Raw genomic sequence first — 26,329 nt, forward strand, 5'->3', positions numbered from 1 at the left:
GTCTTAAATTTCTTCTTTCCCCTGGCATTCATTAATGAAAATGAGTAGTTTTGGGGGCCAGGAGATTGTAACGGCACTGACAAAATATTCACCAGATGGTGGGTGCGGACGCGGCCAAATTATTTGTATGCTCAGGGAAGTGAATTTCCTGCAGGCCGTCGTTCCCTGTGCCCCCAGTGGGTATCTTGTGCCCATTTTTATCACAATTATCAGACTTTTTTTTTTATCACAATTATCCAAAGTTCCCTGCTCCCAGGTTGAAACAAGCAGAAAGATGGTTGATAAATAGACAACTATACCTTGGTGCTCCACTTTTAACACAGGCTCTCGGAGAGGTCTGTACCCTTGGGTAACAATTTGTTCTTTATCCTGATCTTAATTTCTCTACAACCGAATCTGGCAGCCATGACCACTGCTGGAGAAGGACGTGATGCTTTCTTGTCAGGGTGGAGGGGACACTCTTATTCTGACTCTTGGGTGCTTGTGACAGAGAGAGCAGACGAAGCTGGCCTTCCCGTGACAGACTCACGTCTCCATTTCCAGTTGAGGTCTGGCCGGCCTGCGATTTGTTCCCTTAACTGAGACACCTCAATGAACTCAGCTTAGGAAAAAAACCAAACCAAAACAAAGCCCCCAAAGCCAGAAAATGAGGCAACCTACAGAAATCCCAGAGAACGCATGGGAGTCAAGTGCTGTGAGCCGAAAGGCCTCGGCTTCTGCCAGAACTTCAAATCTGGTTGTGTGGTTAGAGGCGGTGGGTGAAATGAGGGCAGGGAAACTTTTATGCTCTGCTGTGTGGTTTCTGGAAAGCCCAGAGTGGAATGTTTGCTGAGGGTGACCCATTTGGAACCACACCAGCGACTTTTGAAACACAGCTCTCTGGATTTCAGTCAGACGCCCATTTAAATCCAAGGCTGGGGGAGGGGCAGGAACCCAAATACAGGATGGCCTTCTTCCCAGCCAGAGGGGTGGGGGTGGTGCTGGGGAAAGGCCCCAGGGCTCCCCTCTGCTTCGGTGGAGAAGTAAAAAGATGGGATGCTGCTCTGTGTGTTCAAAAGCATTAAAAACAAATGTTATTGGACAAACATAGCTCTGAATAAAGTAATTTCATTTCAACTCCAACCTGGGAACTAGGAGCAGGGGTGGACTGGGGCTGCTCCGTTGGGGGCTCAGACAGGAGACTTTTTATGAGGAGAGGGGGAGATGGGTGGCCCTACATCCCAGGTCAGGTTCCTTTAGGAAACTTCTCACAGGCTGCCTTAGAGATGGTGCTAAAGTGAAACACTTCTAAGAAAGCTACTTTCCTGTCCCGTTTCCTGGCACATATTTCTTCACATTTATTAAAAATCTAGGTTAAAGATGTGAGGTTCTGTCTTCTCTCCCCTCCCCCCAGAACATCTGTGGCAAATGAGGAAGTCCAAAGGAGTGGCCAAGATGTGCAAATATTGAAGTCGGGGAAAATTCCATTTTGCTCAAGTCTTTGGGCAAAGTTGCTGTGTCTGCACAGCCACAGTGTTGGAGGGGGCAGGTAAAGGGGTAGGGGGCATAGCCGGCTGGTGAATCTGGAAAAGGCCCATCAGAGAGTTTAATCTCATTAACAAAGGCAAAGGTACTTCTGTCCTTTCACTCCCCACAGACTCCTAACTGGGCCTCCTCACATCAGTCACAGAGCCAGCCGAGTCCTGAGCAGTTACCTGGATCAGCAGACAAACAAATGGGGTCTTCATCTGAAGGATTTAAGGGTCACCAAACACCCTTTCTTTCCTGCCCGAAGCCTCTACACTGCACTTTGGGCCCTTCGGTTCAAGGCCCAAGAGCCCTTATATCAGCCTTGGGCCAGTTCGGTCCATCACATGAGCTCTAGGCTGGGAGGAGAGCGTGTCAGGAACAGCCCTGCGGAGGTGCCACCTGAGTGAGTGGCCTGGGTAAGGACATCAGGGAGCACCTAAAGGGGAATGGGGTTGGGGGGAAGGCACAGAACGCGGACTGAATAGCTGCCAAAGGTGAGCTTCCCTGACCACGCACTGCTGCTCTGGAGGCCTTCCAGGGTAGACTATTCACAGGGCATTGGAAGTTGCACAGGCTCCAGTTCACTCAGCACATGTACCAAAGTGGATTTAATTGCTTTGCATTTAAGGCCAAAGAAGTGGTGGGAGCCCTCCTGGAAGCCACCATTATGTCTGTCCCTGGAGTGTGCTTTGGGGTCAATCAAAGGTCGAGTGTGCTTTGGGGTCAATCAAAGGTCAGCTCTGTTATCAGTTCCTGGGGAAGAGCATGATTTCCCTGAGTCGGGTGACCTGGGTCTGAAACCTGGTTCTGCTCCTACCACCTGTGTGTCCAGGATCTAGGTCTCCGAACCCCAGTGTAAGTCAACCTTCTTTTGTCGAGCGCTTATTTATGTGCCAGGCACGGACTGTGTGGGCCCAGGAAGGGGTGCCGCTGTCCTTTCCACTCCATGATTTATAAAAATGGGAGCCACGTATTTTCTTGAGAGGCAGCAAGTAAGAATACATGAAGCAGTAGAAACTAAACAGCCCTACAGAAATGACAGGGCAGTCCACGATAATTCTTTGAGGTATGAGCAGGTACTCTATTAAAATAAAACCCCTGTTCATGGTCATTTTTCTTCTGCATTTTACATGTTTTCCAACCTGCACCATGCCTGGAAACTCAAGAGAAGTTGCATGGGGTGGCTTGCATAACAACCACATTTTCCAGTTTCTGTATCTGGTGCTTTGACATTTGGGGCCTTGCTGACTCTGGAGGGACTCTCAGGGTTGCCACTACCTAAGGAGAGTAAACAACTCACCTTCCAGTGTACCTTTCATATGGAAACCAAACAAAGCAGAGCCCACACCCCCACTACCTCCCTTGTCTGGCTCTCACACACTAGGCCACTGTCCCCCGGCCCTAATCACACAGGGCCAGGACAAGACCACTAGGGACAATGCCTACACCACACAGCCTGGAAATTATTCACACTAGCCGATCCTAACCCCGCTTACCCTGCGTTGCCCATTTTCCCCACAGAAACTACAATAGAGGCTCTTGTCCACTTTCCTCCCGTTCCCCCAGCCTCTTGACCCATGCTGCTGCTTCCATGTGTGGCCCTGCATGGTGTTTTCTAGGGATCTGTGAGTGTGACCCTCTTCCTTCATGTCTGTGTGTCTTGCCATGTTTGATTTAAAACAAGTCTCGAGTACCCTTAAAACAGGTTGGTATGTGGGTGCGGGACACATGATGTGCACATGTCCAGACTTCATGTACAGACAGAATGCTGGGCAGGGGACAGGCCTGTCCTCTGCATCTGGTATTGCATTTCGACATAGATTTGTGGGAGGCAGCAGAGCACTGGGGTTGGACATGAACTCAGGGTCAGAATGGGTATGAATGTGGGCCCCCCACTTCCCACCTGGACACTTCAGACTTCACTCTCTAATGCATCAATTTCCTCCTCTGTTAAAATGGGACGCTCACTGCCCACAGTACCACCTTATAAGGTTCTTGCGAGGATTCAATGAGCTGATCAAGGCAAAGACTGAGCTCAGGGACTGGTACGAAAGAAACCCCCTTAAGGTGAGCTATTTTTCTCATTCCATTGTTTAATGTTTATGGAGAAGTAAACCTACAGAATCAAATTTGAATTATTTCTTACATTATGTGAAACCATATTTTATAGGTCAAAAGTGGTTGTCTGTTGATTTCATAGGGTTCCATCTTAGGTTGACATCATAGGGTTGTCTCTGACGCTTTTTGCTACGTGTTGTAATCTGAGTTACAACTATATTGCAGGTTTTCCACAATTACCTTTGGAGACTCTTGTCTCAAGAAAGCCCCCCTCGCTTTGGCTTGTACAACAGGCTCTGGAAAGTCACTCTGCATGCTTGGCTTTAAATTTTCTACTTTCAATACTGTGTGTTTATAGCAGTAATGGTTTCCAAAGGAAAAAAAAATCACACATAATTTTCACACATTCATTCAGGCAAACAAACATTGTCTCAACTTGAAGTAAAAATAAAGCCTTGCTAGTTAAAGAAAAAAAAATCCCAGATATTCACAATGAAACCTGCCTATTTCCTTAAAACCCTCTGAAATGAGATAAATGACAGGAAGATTCAAAGTGATATTCAGCGGCATCTTAATGAGAGTTGTGAAGATGGAAATTCACAAAGGACACCATTGCTGCTCACCAGCCAATCACAGGTCAGTTCCTTTAATTAAGACCCGGCACTGTTGTCATGGGGATATGCAGGAGCAGCATCCCATAATTCTCACAGTCTTGGCACTCTGGGGGCCACGGCCCCTTTCCCATGCTTGCATGCGGCCACTTGGGATACACTGCTCTCCTAGCAGCTGGTGGCATTATGGCCACGGCACACATTTTAAGCAAATTCCCAACCACCACTTACATCAATTCAAGGATAAAGTTGTCTGGAAGTCATGCCATATGCAAGAGGAGTGTCATGAAAATTCCTATGAAATGGCATTTAGTATGACAATGGGGTAGTGTTTCTCCAAGTCCCTGACTCCTTGCATCACAAACCCCCAGCTTCCTTCCCAATCTCACAATCCCAGCCCCACCCTCAGGTCCCCTGAGCTGGAATCTTTAGGTGACACCTGAGAATCTGCATTTTCACAAGCCGCCTCACCCATGACCCACTGCACCAGAGCTGGCGGCATGTTGGACATTCTACGAGGTATCCCTCAGGTCACTTTCTTTCCCTGGTAGCCCAAAGAGTTACCATTTACATATGGGGGTGGTTCACTGAACATTCATCGCAGGAGGCTTGGGAAAGCCTTTCGATGAGTCATATTAGCACGGTCAGGCCTTGGCTTCATCCTGCTTTACCCAGATTTAGGGGCCCACTTGGGGAAGCTGACCTCCCACCACTTCCAGCCACTCAAGCACGCCAAACCTTGGGTGGGCAGGTTCCCAGAAGGACTCTAAGTCGGCCATGGAGCCCATTATCCAGGCATAAGCCCTGAACACTGGGCCTGAAAATCGCTCTGGCAGGATCATGCTGCTTAGCATCTAGTACATTTATGTGAATAACATACAACCGAGGATCCTCTAAGGCAGCAGTTCTCAACCTTCCTAATGCTGCGACCCCTTAATACCGTTCTTCATGTTGTGGTGACCCCCAACCATAAAATTATTTTCGTTGCTACTCTATAACTGTAATTTTGCTACTGTTATGAATCGTAATGTAAATATCTTTTTGTTTTCCGATGGTCTTAGGCGACCCCTGTGAAAGGGTCGGTCGACCCCCAAAGGGGTTGCGACCCACAGGTTGAGAACCGCTGCTCTAAGGCCTCAGCATTAGGACTCGGTGCCATTCATCTGGCTGGTTCTCATGGAAACTTGGGACTCATTTGACTGGGGTAATGGACTTGACCGTGGTCCAAACTTTCACAACAGTAACCAAACAATACAAGTTACTGCTGCCATCACAACTCCCTCGTACGTCCCACCTGCCCACCCACCCCCTTATTTTCAAACCTCATCTTTCCCTATTTGTTTTCCTTTGGTATTTTTCTCCTTCCCTCTTTTTTCTTTCCATCATTCCCTGTCATTACTTCCTTCTAGTTGTTCCCATCTCTACTGTTTTATTAAATGCTGGATCTTTCAAAGCTATTTGTTTTGCTTTGAGTTTTGAGGAGCGCAGCAGACAGAACGCAGGCCCGTCTGTGCTGGGTTCCATGGTGGGGCTGTGTACTGGCACACTGAGCCCTGGATGGGCAGGTTCCCAGAGGGGCCCAAGCCCCTGAATTTCTAGCATCCGCCTGCTTTCCCATTTTGCAAGAGTCAAAAGTAAAACTGAGTGTTCATGTCTAGTTTAGAGGTACAGCCAGAGCTCAGATAACTAGTTATCCAGGTTAATTTCAGAAAGGATGATTTTACTGCCTGACTTAGCCTGCTTGGAAACCCACACCTTGTAGCTTGCTGGTCACTTACTGTACATTAGGGCCAGGGTGAGCAGAAGACCTATGCACAGAGCTATTCAAATATGCTCACAGCAGTACTGTAAAAAGGAGGATAAAAATGCAGAAACCAAGGTTATGGATAGTCATGTCACCATGAAGCCCTGTTTGGCTGTGTGGAGGCTGAGCCTGTACTCTAGTAACTGTAAATGGTTTCTCACAGGAGAAGTATGCCGTCAGCCTGCAAGTAAATAAACGAATAATGTGTATCTCAGTGGGACTCTGCACACTGGCATAAACAGGTGTGGGAGTGTGTGCTTCTCGTATGGGAGATAACATTTACGAGCACAAAAGCGCATCTTGGGAACACGGAAATCTAAATGAGAATATGAAAAGCACAGATTCTCCCGCCTCCTCCCTCCGTGATTCTTGGGCCCCATGTGCATGTGTGCATGATAAAAGATGCCGTTGAAATTATATGACAATTAAAGCTTACCATTGTTGTAGGAGCGAAAATTTCCTACAAATTTTATGTATTCATAAGTTGGAAATTCCTTTGGGTTCAAGCTGCCTCTGAGAAGATGGCAATAAAACTCTAAATCGTTGTCAGCTGGGCCGTTGAAGGAAAAAGGAGAGAAAGGGAACGTGAGTGTTATACACCCTAGATTAAACAAGTCACATCTTTGTGAAACTCACGGGGTTTAGTCTACACATGGCCAGGATATTTCTTTCATTATGACTGATTTTTGGACATGGTTTTATCACCTTTGCACCACAGGCTCCCCCTGCCCGCCCCCATGCTCCCATAGTTTACAGGTATTTTGTATTCCATACTTGGACCCAATTAGTCTTCATTTGCTCACAGATGTCTGCAGAGGGCTATGTCGGCATTGATTAGTTCCGGTTGTTTGCATATGGTATATTAAAATAAAGCTGCTCGTCTAGAGCTGCTCGCTTTCATTTAATCTTTTCACGTTGCTTTTGAAGTAAAATCAGATGTACAACAGGACACATGATTCATGGAAAATGGACTAAAGCTTGAAAAAATACAAGGCGAATCTGCTATCTCTATCAACATATACGTTTCATTAAGTGACACATGGCCCAGTAGGCACCAAGGCGAGCCTTCTAGCCAGGTTGTCAATTTTGATAAAAACTTAAAAATTCCCAAAAAAACCCCCCAAAACAAAACAAAACAAAAACCCTTGCCATATATATATATATATATATATAATATTTACATATATATAAATATATGTATATATATATTTATATATATATATAGTATATAAATAACCAGATGACAGCCTTAGGAGAAGAGAATTTGTATTTTGACCTAATTATTCAGTTTTCAGTTGGTTACTTGGTAGCATACATATTTAGCCTTATAGTGTCCTCCTAAATAAGCAAGTTATTCACTGATTTTTGCATTGGTTATTACTAAAAGATTCTCATATGAAAAAGAGAGGACCCTCTTGTAGTACAAGCAAAACAAGGTATTATTCTGAAGCTCTATGTTTCAAAATTTCCACATAGAAGTTAAATGTCTTTCATATTCCAAACTCCACCTTTAGTTTTAAATTTTAAAATATACCTCAGAGGATGTTGGAAATGTTCTGAGTCACAAGAAAAAGTATTTTTAAAATTAGTCCACCCTTCTTAATTCATTTTAACCTCTTTTCAAAAGTACAATTCCTATCTTTATATCTGGTAAGACCAGGACAGTTAAACTTACATTTTAAGTATCCTGGGGAGGGGGAATCGGTCACAAGCATATGGGAGGAAAGCATCTTATAAACTTCTGAGTGTTCTTGTTCAGGAAGGAAATTTAACAAATTCTGATCCATAACATCTGACTGAAAAAGAAAATAAAGAGCAAAGGTACACACTCAACGAAGATGGGAAGCCAACGCAACAGCAAAAACTGAACATTCATGACAATTCAGAAGTGCTTTCAGAAATGAAAAGTTCAAGAGCTGATTTTCAGTCAAGACTCTCCATCTGTCACTCTGTAAGTCTGAAGTGTAACCTACACGGTTTTACTTGCTCAAATGCCGATGTGCTCTTGCCCACGGGCCCAAGAAAGAAGTAAGAGTTAAGTCAGACCTCTCCTCTTGCCTGAGGCGTCCCACTGGCCCTATGTTCTGGCCTGGGCAGCGAGGAGCCCCAGCTTGAACCCACTCGCTCATTGGAAGAGCCCTGAAGAGTACACACTGTTTCTTTTCTGATGTTTAGGTGTGCAAACAGCTGCCTGTTTACTTCTTAAAGGTCTCTGATTAAAGAAATTGTACTTTTTTTCTGAGTGCCTGAACACGGTAGATACAAAGTAAATACATCGAGTCTAGACAGCGCTGTCCAGTAGAGCTGTCGTCTGTGATAAGGAATATGGTGTATAATCTGTGCTGTCCATTATGGAAGCCACTAGCCACACAGCTACTGAGAGTTTGAAATGTGGCTGGTATGACTGAAGACTAAATTTTTAATTGTGTTTCCTTTCAATTATTCAAAGTGAAACCTAAACATGGTTAGTGGCTCCCACAGTGGGTAGTGATGGTGGAAACTCACAGTGGAGGCAGAGGACACAGGCATGTCTCCATCACTTCCTCCGGCTCCCTCAGCAAACTCACCCCCTCTTGTAGCTTCAAACACAATTCATATACATTCTTAAATTTGTTGTCCTGGCAACTATCTCTCATGTGCCCTGGCTTAACCTTCCAGCTGCCACTCAGATGCCCCCTGGGGACCGCAGATTCACACAGATCCCCAATGTCATCATTCTTTTGTGCCCATACCTTCTCCTCTCCTTGTGTTCTCTGGCCCCATCTATGGTATTGCCAACTGGTCACTTGCCCATACCAGACGCCCAGGTGGCATCATTGGCATCTCCCCCTCCTGCCCTCATCTTCACATGTAGACAATGGCCAGGTGCTATGAGATTTTTTTCCCTTAAATTCTCTCAGACCCACTCACTTCTCTATGTATATGGCCTCTATGCTTGTCTAGACTGCCATCATCTCTTGTCCGGGGAAGGAAGTGGCCAAGCTAGTCTTCCCACATCAACTTCTGTCCCTATCCAATTTGTTCTCCAGAAGGGGCCTCGTAGCAGATCAAGTCACCACCTTGCTCAAAACCATCCGTGGGCTTCCAATCACTCCCAGGACGAAGCCTGAACATCTCAATTGACTTCAAGGCTCCCACAACCTGTCATGCACCCACCCTGCTCCCAGTACTGCTACAGGCCTCCCTACTTTCTTTTCTCCAGTTTGCCATGTTTGTTCTTCCATCTGGGCCTTCCCCCAGGCTGTACCCTCTGGCTGGAATATTCTGCACCCTCTTCTTTCATTCATCCTTCGGGTCCCTTTGAAGTCACATCCTCTGAGAAGGCACCTGTGACAGCCCGTCATCCAGAATGCTCACCCCTGCGGCTCTGGCTTCAGCGTCCCTACATTGCACTTGGTAGGGGATCCTGCAATGGCCGGCATGCTTTCACCTAGCTAGGAAGGCCAGTGAGGGACCGGCCCCTATGGTGGCAAGGCGGGTGAGAGCCCCAGAGGTCGGGTTTTAAAGCTGGCTCTGCCCCCAAAGCTGCGCTTTGCTGAACTGAAAGACGAGAAAGCTGAGTGAGGGTAAAATGAACTGATTCGAGTCCGTGGCTAATAAAAGGGCTCACAGGGAACACTCAGTAAATGCTAGGCCTGATTAGGTGTTTAATGACCATTTATGAGCTGACTCGAAGTTGTCCTGTTCATTCATGTGTTGGCATGTGCACTCCGCCTGCCTCACTCCAAGCAGGAGCTCCAGGAGAGCAGGGCCCTGCCTGTCTTCTTCACCCCCGTACCCTGTCATCGAACGGTGCTGGGCCCTCAGTAAAATGTGTTGACTCGCTGACAGAAAGGCATGGCAAGCACTGCGACAAAAGTAAAGACAGGCACCCAGAGAACACTGAACATACTGTGCTGAATCCAAAATCAAGAGAAGGAGAGTCTAACAGGGAGCAGGGAGGAGGCCTGGAACGGGATCTGGGGGACAAGACGGTGTCTGCCAGGCAGCCAGGGTGCTCTGGGCAGGAGCCCAGCAGGCACAGAAGCATGGAAGTGGGTGCCCGCAAGCACTGCAGGGGAGGGAGAGGAGAGGGGGGCTGAAGGCGGCACAGGGAAGTACGGCCAGAGTACAGAAGGCCTCAGAGGGTTAGGGCATGATCCTGTGCACCAGGGGGACAACTGAGGGGCCTACAGGAAGGGAGTGAGGACTGTGCTTATATTTTAAAGAGATCCCCTAGCAGTCTGAGGAGGAAGAGGCACAGGAAGCTAGGCCAGAGCTGGTCAGAGTCTGCAAAGGCACATGGGAAGGGGGGATGGAAAAGACAGAAAAAGACAGTCCAAACAATTCATTCCACAACAGAATCCAGCCCATACTGACTCCAGGCTACCATATACCAGCCACTGGGAAGACACACAACACCGCGGGCAAGTCCGTGGCCCCCTGCAGCCAGCATTCGAGGGGGTGTGAGGCAGGTGGACACCACTTGGTGGCTGACAGAGGACAGGAGGCGGGAGAGGAGGGACTCTGGTGGCTCCGGGGCTCCCAGCTTGGGTGCTCCCATGTTGATCTCTATGGACAACCCCCTCACTAGCTGTGCTATCATTTTCTCATTCTGGCTTTCTCCAAGTTCCTTCTGATGTTCCTGAATTTATTTTAAGCCCATTCCCTTTAGTTTTTCAGAAGATGACTAATGCTCACTGATGGCGGTGAGTCTTTCTGCTTAAAGACATTTCAGATGCTTGAAAATGGTAACTAAGTCACCCCAGAGTCTTTTCTTCGAGGGTCAGTTGGGAGCCCACCTCCCACGATGGCAGGTGTGGCAGAGAGGTTGGGGGCTGTCTGGCAGGCCCGAGGCCTGTGTGGGACCTCAGGGTACAGGTTCTACACAGAATAAACAGGAACATTGCATGGAGGCGGGGGAAGGAGGCTGGGGGAGCAGGTTTGAGGAATATGAGTTACTATATGGAAAGGGCTTGGAGCAAGCTCTTTACACGTATTTGCTATTATATTACTATTATGCCATTTTCCTGTGCTGAAAGCCAACACAAACAATGCTAATTTGAAAATTTAAACCCTAGTCCTTATAGGAGAGCAAATTATATCTGCAGTTGAATGAGCTGGGCTCTGTTTATTAAAATAATGGCAATTATGGAGACGAGGGAAAGAATGTGTCATCTGCAGCCATCTTCACGGCTGAATCACATTATCAGGAACATCATTTACCTGTTGGAGGCGGGAGGGTCTCCATCCCAACTTACAGCCTGTGGCTGCTGTTTCAAGAATCTGGCCCTTTATTGGGTTTCACTCAACATGTCTGTCCTAAATTCCAAATTGCACATCTCCCAGGGTTTCTCTTGAGGCACCTTTAGAGCCCGGAGACCATCTGGAAGTGCTGGGAGACAGCAGCAGCTTCCTCTCTCCCTGTGACCCAGCAGCACCAGTTCCCTTGCACCTAGCTGAGCTGGGAGAGGGCTGGGTGGACTCTCAGTTCAGGAATGTCCCAAGGAGGCCTGGCAGTTCTAGCTGGGAGATCTGTGTTAAGGGGGACGATGGTGAGAAGTCCATGGGATGTCCCACAGTGTGAAGAGGCAGGAATGGGCTCAGGGAGGTAGTCAGGGCCTTGGTTTCCCTAAAGGATCAGGAAGGTGGAGGTGCATTTGATATGCTTTCATTCAGTTTTGATTCAGAATCAAATTGATGACCAAACAGTAACTCTTTCAGAAGATCATATAGAGCATAGCTTTATTTAGCCTTGGAGTTGTGAAGAATTAATTCAGCTATAAAGAGTACCAACTATCAAGAACCTCTGTTCATCAAAAGAACCTAAAAAGAGGGAAAATAAATCCACAAAATGAGAGGTTTGCGACACATATACCTGTGATGTAAGGTCTAAAATTAAGGTTCAATGTTACATGCAGTCTTATCATCTGATAAATCGGGAGGGCCTTGACTGGCCTAAGGGAAAGTTCCTCTCTGCACTTCAACCCTATGGCTAATGTCCTCCAGCTAAACAGCCCTCCTTTTAAGAGGACTGAGCGTGGTTCCTGCTTGTCTCTGAGTAGAGGATTTAGTCCCCTGCCAGCCAGCAGAATTATTCAAACAAGCCAATCTCACCCCTGTGGGGACCAGGGGGTACCTCCTTCTTGTTACTACACAGTCTCCCTGTCACAGTCCCTGCTGGGTCACTCCGTTCCAGAGTGCAGCCCCACGTGGCCCTGTGTCCTCCTCCCCAGGCTCTGAGTGCACGTGACTAATAAACAGCTGTCAATCTCATCTGTCTAGTGTCAGGTGTCACGTGTTTGGCCATCCCTGTAACCTAGGGCACCGTGAATAGAAGGCGATTAAAACAGTACCTGACAGAGGACTGGTGTCAAGAACATGGAAAGAATGTTCAAATCATAACAAGAAAACACCCAGACAATCCAGTAGGAAAATGGCAAAATACTTGAACACAAAAGAGGCAATCCAGATGGTTAACAAACATGTGCAAAGACACCTAATCTCATTAGTGACGGAAAAAAAAGCAAATGAAACCTTCAGGAGACACCTTCGCACATTAGACTGACAGAAACTAGGATGTCTGACAATAGCAAGCTCTGCTGATGTGGCGGAGGGTAAACTGGTGCAAGCTCTATGGAGACAATCTGGAGTTATCTGGTAAGGGTGAAGGCGTCCATACCCTACAGTCCAGCAGCTCTGCATACAATCAGTTCTCCAAGGGAGGCTTGCAGACGTTCCTTAGGAAACATCGACTGTTCCTAGGAGCACTTTCTCCAAGTGCCAAACTGAAATGCATGCAGAATTGCATATGTTCCTATGATGGAATATGATGCAACAAACCTCCAAAGGAGCACCCCATCTTCTCTTCTTCCTCAGCCACCCTCAGCTCAGCCCAAGGAAGCCATCTGATTCAATGGGGTCACTTCTGTATTCCTCACATGGGCCCCATTACTACTCTCCTAGCCTTAGACTAGAATCAACACAAAACCACACTCTTGACAACTTAGGGCAATGTGAGAACCAGCCTTCCTGACAGCTATTGAGAGGAGAGAACCCTCACATCCCCCAGCCTAATGCACCCCGGAAATGGTACAGGAAATGGGCTGAAACACAAAGGTTAGACAGATTATGGCGTGATGAAAAAGCATCTGCCTAGCAGAGTAAAAACTGCTTTTCTGGGCTACAACACACAGGGACTGGCAAAGGAAAAATGTGGATGGAGGCTTTGAGCTCTACCCCTATCATCTGAAGAAATGATGGGGTGAGGGGCGGGACCTCTGAGGAAAAGTATGACTCAGGGCGTTGTGGAATCTGGGCCATGGCAAACGGCGGTCATGACCCCACGGAGGCAAAGCTGCCTACAGAGTAAGGCCCTGCTGCTCCACTCCCCGGCAGGTGTTGCTAAGGAGAGGCAACCACAGTCCTTCAGCGCCTCCCTGGCCCAGGATTCCTGAGGTACAGAAACCCAGGGCTCGTTATTACCCTCCTCATCATAAACACTGGTCGCCCATTGGCCAATGTGCTGGTGGTGGGGAATGGTGGGGGGAAGGGGTTTGATGGGGCTTGTTGAAAGGAGTGAGAAGAGAAGACATTTTATCTCAGTCAGTTCCAGAGGATGCTCCTGGTAAAGCTGTCATTCAAGGTCAGGCTCTGTAGGAATAAATAATGTGGCAGGAAATGGAAGGCTGGCCCAGTGCCTACGAGGGACCCTCAGAGGTGGACCCTCCACCAGCCAGGTGCTTATCCTGATGGGGGTTGGGGGATGGGTTACCAGAAAGCCAGCAAAGCTCCTCCAAAGAGGAGGAAGTATTAGGGAGGGAGGGACATCTTTGAGGGCCTTTGAACATGCCGCACCCACGGGCCTCCACCTGGCTCCCTTGGGGCAGCGGATCCTTGGCTCTCAGCTGACCAAACCCTCCCCATTCCCCAAGGCCTTCTTGGGCCAACAGTGTCTTTCCTGAGTATTATAATCCCCTCAGGGGGATCAGACCTGTCGCTGAACCTTTACCACCAGTAAGTGTCACAACTTACTTGCAATCTCAGTCATGTCCCTAGTGATCCCCAAACCACACCCCATCTGCAGCCATCTGGTGCATATTCCCTGACCCAGGTGTCCCTTTGCAGGAAGACATCTGTCAGCCTCTGCAGAGGCTCTGAGCTCTGCTAACTGTCCAGCGACTCAGATAGGTCCATGGTTTCTGGGGCACAGAGGGTAAGGACCTGCACACACATTCCGCACTCCAGGTCTGGCCTTGCTGACATCATGGCACCTTGCTTATTCCAGGACGACACATGCCTGCACCTGCCTTTCCTCTGGCAGGCCTCTAAAGACCTTGACCTGGGCTTGGTCGAGGACACTCCTGAACCCTCCTCACACACAGACCACCCTGATTGAAGTTCTGGATGGTTCTCAAGGGAAGTTAAGATGTTGTATAGGCAAAGACTACTGGAGGAACAGAAACTCACCGGTAAGTGCCCAAGGAGAGGTGTGATGCTGTCAGAAACATAGAGGATGCTGCCATCCGTCGTCACAGCAATGATGAAGCCATCTAATGCCTGCGGAAAACCCAACAGTGAAGGCCCCTTAGTCATGCTTTTATGGGGGAGGGTGTCATTAAAGCAAAGGACCCCACATTATGACACTGACTTTGTTTTGTGAGCCTTAGGCTATTTCCATGAATAACCTCACAGCACTTTTCTGCCTGGCACACCGGATGAGTTCTTACCCAGAATTGGTCTAACCCAGGCAAAGTGCTTGCAAAAGCACTAAAAGGCTCAGTGAAAGATCTGACCTACTGGTATCATGAACCAAAACTTAGGCATGGAAATTACCTAAGGAGTTTCAATGATAAACACACTATTGAGCTGAGTCAGAAACATTACAATTACATTAAAAGATATCAGTGATATTTTATGCCCCTCCCCCCATATCACTTTGAGTTCTGCAGTAAACATTCACTGAAGGATATCAGACCTAATAGATGCATTAAAACCAGAAAGTTAGCCTGCTGGTCAGGAGAGACCTGTGCTTAATTCACTGCCATAGGAGAAACACCTCCAAAGGAACCATTTGCAAAGAACGTTCCACATGATTCCACAGAAGTAAAAAGTAAGGGCTGAGGGGGACGCACTGTATAACTCAATTAGATCCAGAAATATTTCAGAATGTCCAAAAATGCATTCATTCCTTTAAAAGTTTTTCCTGAGCGCCTACTATATGCCAGGCACACTGCTCTAGGACTTTGTGATGGAAAAGATTTAGGCAGCAGTGTTTTCTCACAGACACTGTTGCTGTTTTGCTTTTAGGTTTCTTAGTGGATGCTCATGAGGCTTTCATAAGACACATATGAGAGTTGATTTCTAAAATTTGGACCATGCAATTCAGGAGCGATGGGAGAGAGGGAAAAACCAAGCCCCACTTCCCAGGAAACAAATCTTCGAGGGAGTAATGTGCTCAGATGAACTGTCACTGTAAGCTTATCATGGTTGCTTTATTGACTACTACATCTTTGAAATATCATCTTCCCCAAATATGGGAACTGTTGCACTTTGTGGGGGAAAAAATGAATTGAAATATGTGTTTAGAAAGTTCTGGAAACATTTTATATGTGCTCAACTAGATCCTTCCAGGATATCATGGAGGATCTGCACAGCCAAAAGGGCACTAATTCTTTCAAATTAGGAGGGTGTGGCTGAGTGTGCTGCAGGAGGAACGGGAAATGGTCTGCTAACTGTGTATGAAAGGCATAGTTATAATTAGCCAAATCGGAGAGGATTCCTTTCATCAGGAAAATTAACACTGGGGTCATTTATTATTTTTACACTTATGTATTGCAGGATTTAAGATTGAAAAATATATCAAAGCACATTTCTTAAGTAGGCCTCATCCTTTTGTGTTACATCAGTGGTTTTCAACTGAGGGCAATTTTGCCTCCCTGGAGACATTTGGCAATGTCTGGAGATATTTCTGGTTGTTACTATTGGGGTGGGTGCTGCTGGCATCTAGTGAGTAGGGGCCAAGGATGCTTTGAAATGTCCTATAATGCACAGGACGTCCCACAACAAAGAATTATCAGGTCCAAATGTCAAGGTTGAGAAATCCTGGATTAGATTTATGGGTCACAGTGAACACAAAAGTACATCCTCATAAATTTTATTTCTTTTTCCCTCAAGTATTTGTCTAAATGGTTTTTAAAGTCATATTTGCAGTATGAGTGGAGGTGAATTTTGTTCAAGAGGTGGGTACACTGCTGATGCTACCAACTGGACCTTTTTATAAAAAGCAGATCAGAATACTGGAAAAAGTGGGAGCAATGAATACAAATTTTCTTCCTGAACAGGGAGCCCATGCCCCTCTTGAATTGGTAAAGTGAGTGGGTGTGAAAAAGCAGAAGGTATTTATAGATGGAAGATAACTTTCATCAGCTCATTGGCATTTTGCATCAAAGGCACTGAATCACTGCTTGAAGGCGGCTTGCTTTGGTCTTAGAAGCCACATTTGAGAGTGACTCAATAGAATGTGATTGCAAAGTGACATGCCCCTCTCAATGTAAAGGTGATTCTAGCAGGAGATTCAAGAATGCCAAAGACACCATAATGGCCCAAATTTTATACCCGTCCCACACCAGCAGGAAATGAAACCACCCCTTCCTGCCCATTCCTGATTCTGATGGAATGCTTCTTATGTTCTCCGGGACAGCCTCTGGGCTAAGAGGGAAGATCGCTGTAGCTTTTCTCACAAACTCCCTAACTGCTGGTCACCAAGCGCTTTCCCTGCCTCTTGTCCACATGCTTGCAGCCACTCTTCGCAGGCTTCCACCTGACTAGCTTGGCTGGTCTGCAATCAAGGCATTTTTGTTCTTTCAAACCCCACAACTGTATTAGTCCCCCCGGAGTCAGCTTTGGGGCCTTTTGGAGAGAAGAGGGAAGGAGGGATTGCCACTGAGGGCATCGGCAGCTGAGTTCCCTGGGGCCTGATGGGTTCTGTCCTCATTTAAAAAGGGAACCTCCTGGTGACCAAGACATGGCATCTTGATTCCACATGTTTCCTGAAATAGTTCTGAATAAAAGCAGAGGGAGGTGCAGGTAGAATGGAACACACATTATTAGGAAGCTGAATAGTGGGGGTGATGACATCATCCCGGGGGTGGGGGCACTGCTGGGGCTCCGACCACCAGGGAGGCTCCAGGTACTCATCATGGGGTATCTACTGAGGAGCAACAGGTTGGAAAAGAAGCCTAAAAAGATCCGAGGTAAATCAAAAGGACTAGCTGGTGGGTTTCCCACATCCCTCAAAGCTGCAATTCACTCAGAAGCCTTGCGTGTTGTACAGGCTTAATTTCAGGTCCAATTTGCTCATCAGGCATGATTTTCTTTAGATTTGCTTCTAGGAGTTTATACTGGGAGTGGGAGAAAGTACATAAAGAATATCCATACAGATCTAAAACCTTCTTTTTCTAGAAATGTCAGTCTCCTGAATCTCAGTCCTGCCTTTTAGCCCAAATATTTATCCATTCTTAACTTTATAAAAGTCTTGTTTCCTCAAACACTTGAAACTGGGAAGAAAAAAAAAGTGTGCTACAGGCTCTTAAAAAGAGGCGGGTACTTTAGGTTTATGCATTTTAACTACTTTTCCCTAAGAATTAAAAGATAAAATGATTTCTGTAAAGTAGCATAATGATAGGTTAATTTAACACTATATTTCACAACTGCTCTAAATTTAACATACTTAAAATGCATTGCTTCTGGGAAACGTTCTGTATTTTCTTTAAATGTAGTTTATATGTAGACTTAAGTATCTTTCATTTTTATGCAAATGTTTATTAATCTGTTTGAATTTCATAATATTTGGACAGCTTCATGCTGGCATTTTCTTACTTCAGTACTTTAGGTTTTCTGCATAATTCATCTACGGAAATGAAAGTTTACATCAGTCTTAGATAGGCACATGAAATGAGATATAGGAAGATTAATCTCAAGAAGCCACTCTCCAAAAACCCTGCCAAGAACCACTGACACACAGCCAGCGTCTTACTTCCTTTTGCTGAACTCATCGGTCCCGGTTCTCCTCTTCTCACTTAAGGGCCCAGACATGTCACGTCTGGGGCTTTCTATCCCTCCACTGTCATGTCCATACACTCTCAGACTTATCCCCAGTTTAGATGTCAGAGCACCCAGCCAGATGTTTTTGTGGAGACTTATTGTCATCTGTACGGAGGGATTTCACCCACATATAAACATATGACATCGAGGAAGGCCATTTGCTCAGATCAGCCAGATTTCCACCACACAGCCCTGCAGATGGGCGTGGGCACCTCTTTTTCTAGAAGAAGAAACATGAGCATTGTTCTTGGCACAGAAAGGGTGTGTGCTGGGTGGGAAGGCACGGGGTCACTGATGGTTGACACCCACACGTCATGTTGATGTACTAGGAACTCAAGTTAAAAGTATAACTTTAAAAGAAGACATTTGTTTTCAAAATGTGCTCTACTGAGGGAAAAAAATATAATCATTGCATTCTAAAGAGGAGACTCTCAAAGCTGAAAGATGGTGCAGAGATGCAATCTTTCCTCCCTTCTTCCACTCCCTCTGCCTGCCTCCAGCTCCAGTCCCCTTCTGGCCCCCACAATAGGTATCCTCCAGTTGGGAGCTGTAAGTGGGGTCCACCCTACAGTCACTATGGTGACAGTACACACTCACATTCAGATGGGGGTGGGGGCGGGATTCTTCCTTACAGCATGCAACTCAGTAGCCAAAACATAAGCAGTAGGCCTGGGAACTTCACGAGGGTATCTGTTTCAAGACCTCTTTCCAGGGTCAAAAACAGTTGTTTACTTGGGCACAGGGTCTTATCTGGTACAAGCAGCTACATTTCAATTTGCAACCCATTAAGCTAATTTGAAAGTGCATTTCACCTCCAACATCAGCTGTGTGAATTCTTCATTACTGAGGAAGGAAGGCTTCCAGTCCTGCTGAATATCGCAGATTTCCGTTTGTGCTGAGACTTCTGAAAGAAAGAACAAACACACACACACACACACACACAAACTTTTATATTCAAAGGCACCTGTTCACTGGAATTAACAAATAAAGCACACATTATTTCTATGCAATTCTATGTAAACCTCTGTGTAGTTTAATTAAAGAAGCCAACTTAAGGAAATATGTAACTCTGATTTCCAAGGACTGGGAACTTTGGATGTCATGGGCTTAAAAACATCTCTTGATGTTTTCACACCCCTTTAATGAGGCTTTGGGGAGGAGAGTACCCTACCCTCTGCATGGGTGTAGTGCCTGCTGCTAGCAGGTGGCACAGCGCCGTTGAATGTCTACATGACAAAGCCCATCATCAGTGGTTGGAGTTAGGCAGTTGCTGGGATGATGGGACATTCTTATGTTGCTTTTTCATGGTTAAGGCAAAGCAAAGCACCTTTGACATCTGGGATTTTCAAAATTCCAGAAACACTGTAGGCTTGTGGTATATAACCTACTGTGTCTTTGCAGAATGTAAATTTTTTTTTTTTTTTAGCATTTCCAGGTACGGAAGTATAAGTGCTATACAAATACATGGCTTTTAGAGCCAGGATTTACTCTTCTCAAAACTTTTCTGGGGTAACCTATAGTTTGCTTGTTTCTGTAACTATCTTTTACTAATGATGCTATTCATGTTTGTAAATTCAATGGTGATTGGACTCCTTAAATACTCTAGTTCTTTTGCAGTTATGAAAGTGTTTTGTTTTATTACTAAAATATCACTTATAACAGATAGCTCAAACACTCTATCGGATATACTTGTTTTTCCTTCCGTTTATCCTCCATCTTTAACCAACGTTCTGCTCCACTTTGTGTAGTAGAGGTTTCCTTAGAGAATATTTTTTGGTGCTCAGAAAAACCAAAGTACATCAGATGTACCTCCTACCTCTGAGAAAAAAACTAACTGGTTCAACAACTGCCTGGAAAATGCAAATTGTTCAGGTAGGTTACCTATAAACTTTAAATTGGAAGAGACATTAAAAGGCTTTCTCCTTTGACCCTGTGTTGTTGGTGGTCTCACTTACATGGAGCATGGAGAGTGCATGCCATGTGAGTGAATGAATTCGAATGAATTCAATGGTTGCTTGTGAATGAAGATGATGTGAAGGGCTCAGTTACATACGTGACTCTGTAAACATTCCCATGTTCAATCATCCAGCATTCCCCGCAATGTTTGGCTCTACTCGGATGGTTTCTTCCTTTGAGATTTCAGATGAAACAGGCTGCTGCAGCCACTATGGCCAGAGGCCTCGAAATGTGAAATGCATACTGGGAAGCAGGGGCAGGGCCAGCGTTCATTCCCAGCCCAGGCAGGGAAGAGAGAGTGAAACTCCCAGTTTCGCAAATGGATGCCACCATTGGACCACTTAGACAACAGATATGGACTGAGGATACGCTAATAAATTAACCCCATAAATGTCCTCTCCTTTTTTCCAACACATCAACTCATCTATAAAGTTCTTTTGACCATTAGGATGAAACTGTAGATTAATTGTCCAAAGAAGAGTCTTTTTGGCAGTCCAAATTTGGTTTAGGTGGAGGTCCATTCAACTTATGGTACAGGAACATGAAAGACCCATTTCTTTTACATAAGTAACTTATAGATCACTCAGTATGACTGGGTACTTTCACAACAACAGCAGAATAATACTGAAAGGAGCCATTTCATTCACTCTGTATTTCAACAATTCAATTATAATCCTTGGAAGTTAAGACTCAATGCATAGCATATTAAAAAATGTAAGTTAGATAAAATGTCTCATAGCAAGTAAAAAAAATGTTAAACTGGGAAATAAAATTGAGTGTTCCAATCATGTCTCCACTGGCATTTGATGTGACTAATATAAGCTATAGAGGACAGGCAGGGTTAGTGAAGAGGCGTGGTCACAGTGGGTTGTTAAAATAGCAAGGAAAGCAAAGCAACCTGGGAGCAACTTTTGAAGGAAAATATGCAATTAACAGCCGGATCCCTAAATTGTACCGTAGCATAAGCTTTAGTTGTGTCCTAGGGGACTCACCTTCTGACTACCCCTGGTATGCGTGAACAAGTAGCAGAATGTCTTTGGATTGTATATGGTCAAAGAAAAGTCTGAAGAAAGGGGCAGAAACTCTCTGCTGAGCTGGGTGAACATTACTCTGCCCCAAAGGGACATTTCTTCTTATTCTGCTGCCTTCTCCACACCCTCACCCCCCGCCTCCATCCACTAAGGCTAACATATTGAAGGGGTCCGAATGAGGAGCGGGACTTGATGTTGGGGGAAAATGACATTAAATCAACTTGAGACTTGCACAGAAAGAGGAAAACATGTAGGTCAGCCTAGCCCTGTAGAAGTCACATTTAGATGGATGTGGATAAGACTGTCCAATAACCTTGCTATTTATATAATTTAGGGGCTTCCCTCTTATAGTAGATACTAATGACACACAATTTCTCTACAAAGAAACATGGTCAGATTCTCATCTTGACTTGGATTACTTCACAGAAAATAAGCATACATTCTAGGATCAAGATTTACCTCTCAAGCTGAGAGAAAAGGGGTGCTTGAAAGATTGTTGAGGCAATAATTATAATAACTACCGGGACCTAATTATCTTTCCTTACTTATCATGTGGTGTCCCTTTAGCACGAAGGCAAAATATGTCTAAATCCACAGTTCATAACCCTGAGTGCACACTGGAGTCACCTGGGGAGCTTTAAAAATACGAATGCTCGGGCCTTACCCAGTGGTGTGCTGCTAAAGGGCTCTCCATGCCTACAACAGAAAGCCTTGATTTGTAGCATTTGCCCATTTCTGTGGGGTAAATACTTCCACGGTGGTTGACTTCAAACTGTCAACTTGATGTCAACCAACTTGCAAAACTCCTGGAAACTTAATAGTCATCTTTTGCAAATGGTATGAGCTGGCTCCAGCCTACCACTGGGGTTCTGCCCCTAGAAATTCTGATGTATCAGTCTGTGAGGTGTGATCCAGTTATACATAGTTTATACATAGTTATACATAGTTTTAAAAACTCCTCAGGTGATTCTACTGGGCAACAAGGTTGAGAACCAGTTGTCTAAATGGCCACACTAATGAACAGCTATGGTATAGCTATGATACGAATATCTGTAAGAGCCCCATAAATCGCCGTCACCTCTTGTGGAGAAGCAGCATGATGTTTGTTGTGTTAAAAACGTGGGCTCTGGACACAGACTGCCTGGTGGAGATTCTGCACCTTCTGACTTGGGTGAGAGGCTTAACGTCTCGGTGCCTTGGTTGTCCCATCTGTGAAACGGCATGAATTCAAGGAATGCATGAAGCTCAGATGTGTTACTATATAGGGGGCCCTTAGAATGATGTCTGCCTGGCTCGTGGGGAGCCCTGAAACAATGCTGACCATGTGATTCTCGGTCTCATTGCAGATGCCTGTGGAGTTCACGTCCATTTGCATTACAGGTAAAGTTATTGTTTGTTTTGGGGGTTTTGCTTTAATCCAGAATTTGGTCCAACCACCATAATTCTCCATATACTCTGAATTTTCTGCTTCCTTTTGCATGTGGAATCACGGAGGATGAGTCAGATCCTGCAATGATCCTGGATGCATTTCGGTGGGCTATGCGGAGTAGGCCTTCATCTTGTGAAAAAGGCGAGACAGATACAGGCGCTCCTGGGGTTAAGGAGGCTGCATTTCTGCTGACTGATCCTTTCCAGGTCCCAGGTTTGAGAAATTCTGTAATTCCACAGCAGATAGAGGCCAGCATAAATGTTACACTGATGAACTTGATCCCAGCTGTCCTATTTCACAGCTGTCCTGCTTCTCGGTGGCACTGACCTAGTTTGAGTAATTTGCACAAAATATCTTGGTAATCAAACCAACCTGCTATTTTCACTTGGCTAAATCATTACTTAGGAAATATAACCATTCTGATTAAATTATTGCGGCCATCAAATACTGCTGCAACACTATATTCCAGTCCTGCTTGATTGTTCTTGCCTGACTTTTAACAAAAGCAATGAACATATTCTTTACTCTCCCCTGGACAGCTTTGGGAAAAAAATGAGGGTATATCATTGCTGTCATATTTTTACTAGGTATATACAATTTAAAAAAAACTATTGGGGAATCGGGAAAGGGGAACAGACAAATTGCTGTCCGTTTGTTCTTCAGTCTAGTTGTGGAGGATGTTGCTTCACTGGCCCATGTTGGTATTATCATTATGCTCTTCCCGGGTGAGGCAGTCGCTCGCCGGCCATTGGACGGCCACTCATGGCGGCTCAGAGAGGCTCATGCCGGCTGCCGGCCGCTCACACTGGCTGCCAGCCACTCATGGTAGCTTATGGCAGCCCACTGTAGCCCCACTGCAGCCCACGTTGTTGTCAGCAACTCACGGCAGCCCAGTTCCAGGTCGAGCTGTTGTTCACCATCTTAGCTGTAGAGGGCAGTGTCACTGGCCCATGTGGGATCTGAACTGGGGCCCTGCTGCTCAGAGCAGGCGTCCCAAGCCAACTCCTAACCAACACGCCACTCAGCTGGCCCTATACAATTGTTAAAGAATTAATAAAAGAATAACAAGTATAAGGAAACTTTCATGCCCTCTTCCATGAAATCATCTTGGCTAGGGAAATGTTCACTGAAAAAGAGGCATCACCATAAGCACAGAAGAACTGTAATTATCACCTCAATAATCTGACATTTCTGACTATATTATGTTTGGTGTCATGGTTAAGGAAAAAAGTCTGCTCTTCTCACTTGTTAGTATCTACTGAAACCTCTTAACTATTCTCCAATTTTTTGTACTATCCATAGGTGAGTGGTAGGGCAGGGTGGTCAGTGATCACAGGGAAAAGGGTTTAAAGGAGAGAGGATGATTTGAGAAAGACGCAAATTCAAGGGTGAATTCAAGTGGTAAATTCATACAACGGAATACTATATACCGATGAAAATGAACTAGCCACGGTGCTGGAAGAACACAGATCAATCTTACAAATATCAAGTTCATAGTGTACGATTCCATCTGAATAAGGTCCCAACAGGAAAAACCAATATATTTGGAATTAGAAGTCAGAATAGAGATGATCTTTGAGAAAAACAAAGGTAGGTAAGAAGGAAGGGGCATCTATAGGAGAAGCTTCTGACCTGGTTGTTGTCTTCCCTTTGTGATAACTAATTCAGCTGTATAGTTATGTTTTATGTGTTCTCTGTTATGTGTGTTATACTGTTATAAAGTGCTTAAAAGTTTTTAAAAAAGAATAGAGTTCTGGAATAACTGGGTATCTATGTGCAAAAGGATGAATTTCGACTCCCTACCTCACTCCATATATAAAAATTGAAATGGATCAAATATCTAAATGCTCAACTTATAGCTTATCAAAATGCTTAATCTATAGCTTAAAACTATAAAGCTCTTAGAAGAAAACATAGATGTAAATCTTGATGACCTTAGATTAGAAAATGGTTTCTTAGATAAGGCACAAGCAACAAATAACAACAAAAAAGATAAATTGGACTTCATCAAACTTAAAAACATTTGTGTGTCAAAATGCATCAGCAAGAAAGTAAAAAAAGACAACCCATAGAATGGGGGAAAATATTTGTAAATCATATATCTGATAAGAATCTAGTATTCAGAATATATGAAGAACTCTTACAACTCAACAACAAAAACATAAATAATCCAGTTAAATTGGGCAAAGGATTTGAATAGATGTTTCTTAAAATAAGGTATATAAATGGCCAATAAGCATGTGAAAAAATCAGGAAACGGTCAACATCATTAATCATTAGGGAAATCAAAACCACAATGAAATATCACTTCATACCCATTAGGAAGATATAATAAACACACACACACACACACACACACACATACACACACACACACTCTAACAAGTGTTTGTGAGGGCGTGGAAAAATTGGAACCCTCATACATTACTGTTGGGAATATACAATTGGGCAGCCATTTTTAAAAACAGTTAGTTCCTCGAAAAGTTAAACATTGAGTTCCCATTTGATCTCACAATTCAACTCCTAGGTATATATCCAAGAGAACTGAAAACATATATCCAAATAAAAACTTGTACGTGAATGTTCATAGCAGCGTTATTCATAACAGCTAAAATGTAGAAACAACTCAAATATCCATCAACTGATAGATAAACGAAATGTGGTATAGGCATACAATAGTATTATTTGGCCACGAAATGGATTGAAATGCAAATACTTACTAAAATACGGATATTATATGAAAGAAGCCAGGAACAAAAGACCACATGCTGTATGCTTCCATGTGTATAAAATGCTCAGATTAGGCAGTTCTATAGATGGAAAAGTAGCTTGTCAGGATTTGGAGGGAGAGGAAATGGGAAGTGACCGCCAGTGGGTACGGGGTTTTAATTTGAGGGGATGACAAAATTAGATAATGTCGATGGTTGCACAACCTTGTGCATGTACTGAAAACCACTGATTATAAACTTCAAAATGGTGAATTTTATGATACTTGCATTCTATCTCAATAAAAATGAATTTGATATGTGAACTAATGACTTTCAATTTATTTTTTTTCATGGTGGAGCTTGGGAGGCCAAATGGTTTAGGGGCAGTGACAGAGGTGGTTGGAGGAGCCGGGACAGTCTGATGCAGTGGACGATGAATATTTGGGAATTGCATCTCTGTAGGGCTGGATGAGAAACGCTTGCTCCAGACATTTTAAATTAAGATTCTCCTACTGTTAACACCACTTCAGTGGGTTGGGTGCCACCTGTGAGGTTGTTCTGGATTTTTTATCTAATCAAGCAATTGGGGAGGTGAGCGTCCTCTCCCAAATCCGCCAGAGATGGGCTCTTACAGAGGGAGCTTATGATGGATGGGATGGGGCTTTGCTGGGAGAGAGAACCCAGCAGGAAGCCTGCCGCGATGAAGTCATTGGCAATGAAAGGGCAGGAACGCGATGAAAATGGAGAGTGGCATGACCTTTACCGTTGTGTTTCTGCAAAAATCCAATAACCTTTTCCAGCACGGTGGTTTTGTCCATTTTCCGCGTGTTGCCAGGGAGCATGGAGCTAAGTTCTTTGATGAGAACATTGAATTGGTCCCGACGTTTCTTCTCAGACTTGTTTCGAGATGCTCTGGAAACACAAAATGCACAGGTTACTGGAACATTCGGCATCATCAAGGCTTTAGTAGGAAAGGGAGGTACTTTCTATCAGCATATGATTCTGCTGTGATTATCCTATGAAAACTCTTTCAGGGAAAGTAACATTTGCCACAGTTCAGAACTGAATAATGGGGACAGAAAAATGTTTTGCTAGACTCTTGGCCACAAAGAGAGACAGCATTAATAAGTAAGTTCTGA

At 44.8% G+C, this 26,329-nt stretch overlaps 1 protein-coding gene across 4 annotated transcripts in view; it reads right to left on the reverse strand.

Annotated features, from left to right (window-relative positions):
* The window catches only part of NPAS2 (neuronal PAS domain protein 2), a 150,595-nt gene that overhangs the window by 37,629 nt on the left and 86,637 nt on the right, over positions 1–26,329 (reverse strand). For 3 of the 4 annotated variants that reach the window (XM_019666527.1, XM_019666529.1, XM_019666531.1), the window contains 5 exons: positions 25,948–26,102; positions 18,879–18,970; positions 14,431–14,520; positions 7,658–7,778; positions 6,419–6,532 (listed from right to left, as the gene is read on the reverse strand). In XM_019666527.1, the coding sequence (XP_019522072.1) occupies positions 6,419–6,532; positions 7,658–7,778; positions 14,431–14,520; positions 18,879–18,970; positions 25,948–26,102 (572 nt within the window). The remainder of the gene's footprint in view (positions 1–6,418; positions 6,533–7,657; positions 7,779–14,430; positions 14,521–18,878; positions 18,971–25,947; positions 26,103–26,329) is intronic. The other variant, XM_019666530.1, reaches the window with a different exon arrangement.

This window comes from Hipposideros armiger, unplaced genomic scaffold (genome assembly GCF_001890085.2).
Source record: "Hipposideros armiger isolate ML-2016 unplaced genomic scaffold, ASM189008v1 scaffold_472, whole genome shotgun sequence".
Taxonomy (NCBI): Eukaryota; Metazoa; Chordata; class Mammalia; order Chiroptera; family Hipposideridae; genus Hipposideros; species Hipposideros armiger.